This window comes from Drosophila willistoni, unplaced genomic scaffold (genome assembly GCF_018902025.1).
Source record: "Drosophila willistoni isolate 14030-0811.24 unplaced genomic scaffold, UCI_dwil_1.1 Seg485, whole genome shotgun sequence".
NCBI lineage: Eukaryota > Metazoa > Arthropoda > Insecta > Diptera > Drosophilidae > Drosophila > Drosophila willistoni.
The window spans coordinates 225067-230074 of NW_025814416.1; the positions used below are offsets into that span (position 1 = coordinate 225067).

Consider the following 5008-nt stretch of genomic DNA (forward strand, 5'->3'; position numbering starts at 1 on the left):
AAAACATTCAATTGTCAATTAGATTTCAGTGAACCAAACGATTCACTATTATTAAGACCACATAATTTAAATTTTGCAATAAATATCCCAATATTACACACTTGTGACAGCAATACCACAATCCTCCCAGCGAGATCTGAAGTAATCCGGCAAATAAATATTCCAAATGAAAAATCAAATATCGTCATCTAAAATCAAGAGGTCGAAAATGGAATATTTATTGGAAATTCAATCTCCAGTCCGAACAAAACATTTGTCCGAATTTTAAACACAACAAAAACAGTAAATATTTTAAATTTAAAAACCATAAAATATGAATCATTAAAGAATTATGAGATTGTACAGACAACTGAGGACCCAAGAAGTCAATCAGTAATACAAAAACTAAAACCAAACTTCCCACCTATGTTCAAAAATGTACTAGAAAAACTTTGGACCAAGTATACAGATGTATTTGGTTTAGAATACGAACCAATTACTACAAACAACTTTTATAAACAAGAACTAAGATTGAATGACAATCAGCCAGTATACACAAAAAACTACAGAATACCACACATGCATAAAGAAAAAATAATTAGACAAGTCGATAAACTCATTAAAGATAAAATAGTTGAACCGTCAGTGTCCGAGTATAATAGTCCGTTATTACTGGTACCGAAAAAGGGTTTACCAGGATCAGAAAAGAAACGATGGCGATTGGTAATAGACTATCGTCAGATAAACAAAAAATTGTTGACCGATAAATTCCCATTACCAAGAATAGACGACATTCTTGATCAACTAGGCAGAGCCAAATATTTTTCATGCCTAGATTTAATGTCCGGTTTTCACGAAATAGAACTAAAAGATAAATCGCGAAGCTTTACGTCATTTTCTACTAGCAATGGATCTTATCAGTTTACTAGACTACGCTTTGGTCTGAAAATAGCACCAAATTCCTTTCCAAGAATGATGACAATTGCTTTCTCTGGATTAAATCCGTCACAAGCATTCCTTTACATGGATGACTTAATAGTCATCGGCTGTTCTGAGAAACACATGCTCAAAAACATTAAGGGTATTTTTGACATATGCAGAAAACACAACCTAAAACTGCATCCAGAGAAATGTTCATTCTTCATGCACGAAGTGACATTCTTAGGTCAGAAGTGTACTGACAAAGGAATATTGCCAGATGACACCAAATATGACGTCATTGAAAAATACCCAGTACCAACAGATGCTGATAGTGCTAGAAGACTCGTAGTCTTTTGTAACTATTACAGACGTTTTATTAAAAACTTCGCAGAACATGCACGTCCGATAACACAACTGTGTAAGAAAAACGTAGAATTTGTTTGGTCTGAAGAATGCCAAAGAGGATTTTGAATATCTGAAAAAAGCCTTAATAGAACCCACACTGCTGCAGTATCCAGATTTTAGCAAAGAATTTTGCATAATAAGCAGTTGCCAGTAGAATACGCATCCCCTTCGTTCACTGAAAGTAATAAAAGTACTACTGAGCAAGAACTAGCTGCGATACACTGGGCTATTACACACTTTCGCCCATATATATATATATGGCAGACACTTCAGAGTCAAAACAGACCATAGACCCCTAACGTATTTATTTTCTATGATAAATCCGAGCTCAAAATTAACACAAATGAGACTTGATCTAGAGGAATATGAATTTACAGTAGAATATCTGAAGGGAAAAGATAATTTTGTTGCGGATGCATTATCCCGCATTACAATACAGGAACTAAACAACACAAAAGCTAATGTCCTGAAAGTCACTACCAGGCAGCAAAGTAGACAAAATAATCTCTGGCCAGATGATAAAAATGAAAATACAATTAGGCAAGTACCTAATGACGCTTCTAAGCCCAAAATACATGAAGTACTCTACAATGATGAAGTACGAAAAGTAGTGACCTTGCGCATAACACACGATTTATGTTTCCTCAAACATGGAAAGAAAGTTATAGTAAGAATTGAGATTGGAGATCTGTATACCAATGGAAATCTAGACTTAGGTCAGTTTTTTCAAAGGCTTGAAAAATAAGCCGGTATACTCGAAATCAAGCAAGTCAAATTGGCACCGAGTGAAAAGATCTTTGAAACATTTTCAATAGAATCTTTTAAAGAAATGGGCAATAAAACATTAAAAACATTAAGAGTAGCGCTACTCCAACCGGTGACCATTATAGAAATAGATAAAGATAAAGAAGCAATATTGTCTACATACCATGATGATCCGATACAGGGTGGCCATACAGGCATTACAAAAACTTTGGCCAAAGTAAAAAGACATTATTATTGGAAAAACATGACACGTCATGTAAAAGACTACATTAATAAATGTGAAAAATGCCTAAAGTCAAAAACTACAAAGCACATTATAACACCCTTAGTTATTACAGAAACCCCCATACATGCTTTTGATAGGGTAATAGTAGACACCATTGGTCCATTACCAAAATCCGAAAATGGTAACGAATATGCAGTCACTCTAATATGTGACTTGACGAAATACTTAGTAGCAATACCAGTTCCCAATAAAAGCGCTACAAGAATCGCGAAAGCTATTTTTGAATCCTTCATTCTGAAGTACGGTCCAATGAAGAGGTTCATTACGGACATGGGAACAGAATACAAAAATTCAATAATAAATGACTTGTGCAAATATTTAAAAATAGACAACATTACGTCTACTGCACACCACCACCAGACCTTGGGTACCGTTGAAAGAAGTCATAGGACATTCAATGAGTACATTCGATCATATATATCAGTAGATAAAACTGATTGGGACATATGGTTACAATATTTTGAGTACTGTTTTAACACAACCCCGTCAGTAACACACAAATACACTCCCTATGAACTTGTATTTGGTAAACAAAATAATTTACCAACGCATTTTAATAGCATAAATAGAATAGAATAGGACCCTTCGAAGTGGTAGAAATATCTAAAAACAACAACATAAAAATTAGGAACAATAAAAAAAAGCTACAAACAAACAAAGGATAGGTTAAAAATTTGAAAAAATAATTTTAAAAAAACCGAAAAGAAATACATATATAAAAATTTTTATGGATTCGACTACTAACACTATTTCATTTTATTACAAATAAAAAAAAAACAAAGAATTTTTTGAGAAAGAAAATTTGTCTGACCAGACACAAATAAAACAATTTTTCTAACAAACATACATACATTACTATTAATCAATCATTAATTATCATTAGTAGTAATTAATAAATAACTCCATAATACTACGTTATTTTCTAAAATGGGGAGGTGTAGTATATCCATACCAAAAATCATTGAACACAAAGATCTCAACTTGTAACACTTTGTTGCAAGTATAAACAATAAGATATGTACGCAATAAAACATAAGTGTGCACTTGAATATGTTTATGTGTACAGGTTGCGTACGGTATTTGAGGACAAAGTGATAGTAAAAATAAAAAGCCTATATTTCGAACAAAATTTAATGAATCTTCACGAAATTTTTACACAATATTTATTGGTTATATATCTATAAATTTATTCAATAAAATTTCCATTGGCTGCTATAACCTTCTCGAACCGGGACCTAAAACGATTGCAAGCCCGAATTAAATGATCCTTATTCATATTCACCATAACGGTATTAATTGCAGTCTTCAGAGAAGAAATAGTGTTATGAGGATGTTTATTGGTTTCACGCTCAACTACGCCCCATACGTAATAATCCAGAAGATTAAGGTCTGGGGAGCTAGGCGGCCATAAGTTCGGGGTGATGTGGTCATGGAAATTCTCGGCCATCCAATCTTGTGTTGCCATTGCCTTGTGTGATGGAGCATAGTATTGCTGAAAGATGTATGGACTATCCCCACAGACACTTTCAATCCAGGGTTTCACAACTGTCTCCAGGACCTCGATATAAGCAGCAGAATTCACTCGAAGTCCTTGAGAGAAAAAGTGTGGTGGCATCACATGTCCCTTGTTGCTCACAACACCTAAAACCATAACAGTGGCTGGAAACTTGGTGTGCATAACCACTGGTACCTCTGTAGGATTGGAACATAGCCACCTGTCATTTCTCCGGTTAATCTTCTGGTCTTGGTCAAAATTTTTTTCGTCAGAAAAAAACCATAACATCTCCGCCGCTTCAGGGTGTTTAATTTCGTTAAGAAGACGGTTTGAACGTATAACTCGCTGTTCTCGTGTTTTATCCGACATAAACTGTCCTCTTCGCATAACATAGGACTTATACCGGAGATCTTCATGAACAACTCGACGGATAAGACCGTCAGAAACATTAAGATCCTTTGCCAGGGCCCTTATTGACTTTGAAGGGTCCTCATCAATAATCGCTTGAACTTTTTGAACAAATTCTGCCGATCGGATGGTGTGAGAACGTTCCTCGTGCTTCTTGCGTTTTGAAACAGGCTCTGCGTTGCCCCCTGATGCTTTCAACTCACAGCGCACCTTATAAACGAACGAACGGGCGCACTTCAGAAAATTCGATATTTCTAAATCGGTGTGATTTGCATATAATGCGACAATAACTGCATGTCTCTTCATTTGTTAAGTTAAGTTGTAGTCCTCCATGTCTTATTTAAGAAAAATTTACTGTAAAAAAAGTGATTTCTGAAAGATATAGTAGCATATGTACATGTCCTCAAATACCGTACGCACCCTGTATACATAAATATATTCACATAAACATACTCACGTAAATATACAGCTGAGCATGTTCATATATGTATGTACATTTATGTATGCACATACATATATTCACATGAGCAGCAATGCACAGGCGTAACATGAGCTAGGGCCAAGCCAGCGTGTGAGCGCTGACCAAGCACTTTGATGCAAGCGCCCCAAATAATATGTATGTATGTATGTACTGACACTCTCCCTCTCTTTTGTAGCTGTCGCCTAAGTCGCAGCATAAGAATATAATAATAATATAATAATAATTTGAAATGTTCAAAATTTATTTTCTGCAACTCAATTCATCAATA

At 34.9% G+C, this 5008-nt stretch overlaps 1 protein-coding gene across 2 annotated transcripts; it reads right to left on the reverse strand.

The window, feature by feature from the left end:
• Positions 1–3515: 3515 nt before the first annotated feature.
• On the reverse strand, positions 3516–4771 carry LOC124461437. 2 transcript variants are annotated; one of them, XM_047012953.1, is made up of 2 exons: positions 4657–4771; positions 3516–4594 (listed from the first exon to the last, which is right to left on the reverse strand). In XM_047012953.1, exon 2 carries the CDS (start codon positions 4563–4565, stop codon positions 3543–3545), a length of 1023 nt encoding a protein of 340 aa, XP_046868909.1. In that variant the 5' UTR covers positions 4566–4594; positions 4657–4771; the 3' UTR covers positions 3516–3542. The 2 variants fall into 2 exon arrangements, with proteins under 2 accessions (XP_046868909.1, XP_046868910.1); XM_047012954.1 differs by having other exon boundaries at positions 3516–4613; positions 4717–4762.
• Positions 4772–5008: the final 237 nt, after the last annotated feature.

Excerpts from the sequence above, each read along its gene's own strand:
- LOC124461437 (XM_047012953.1), bottom strand. The coding sequence starts at position 4,565 with ATGAAGAGACATGCAGTTATTGTCGCATTATATGCAAATCACACCGAT.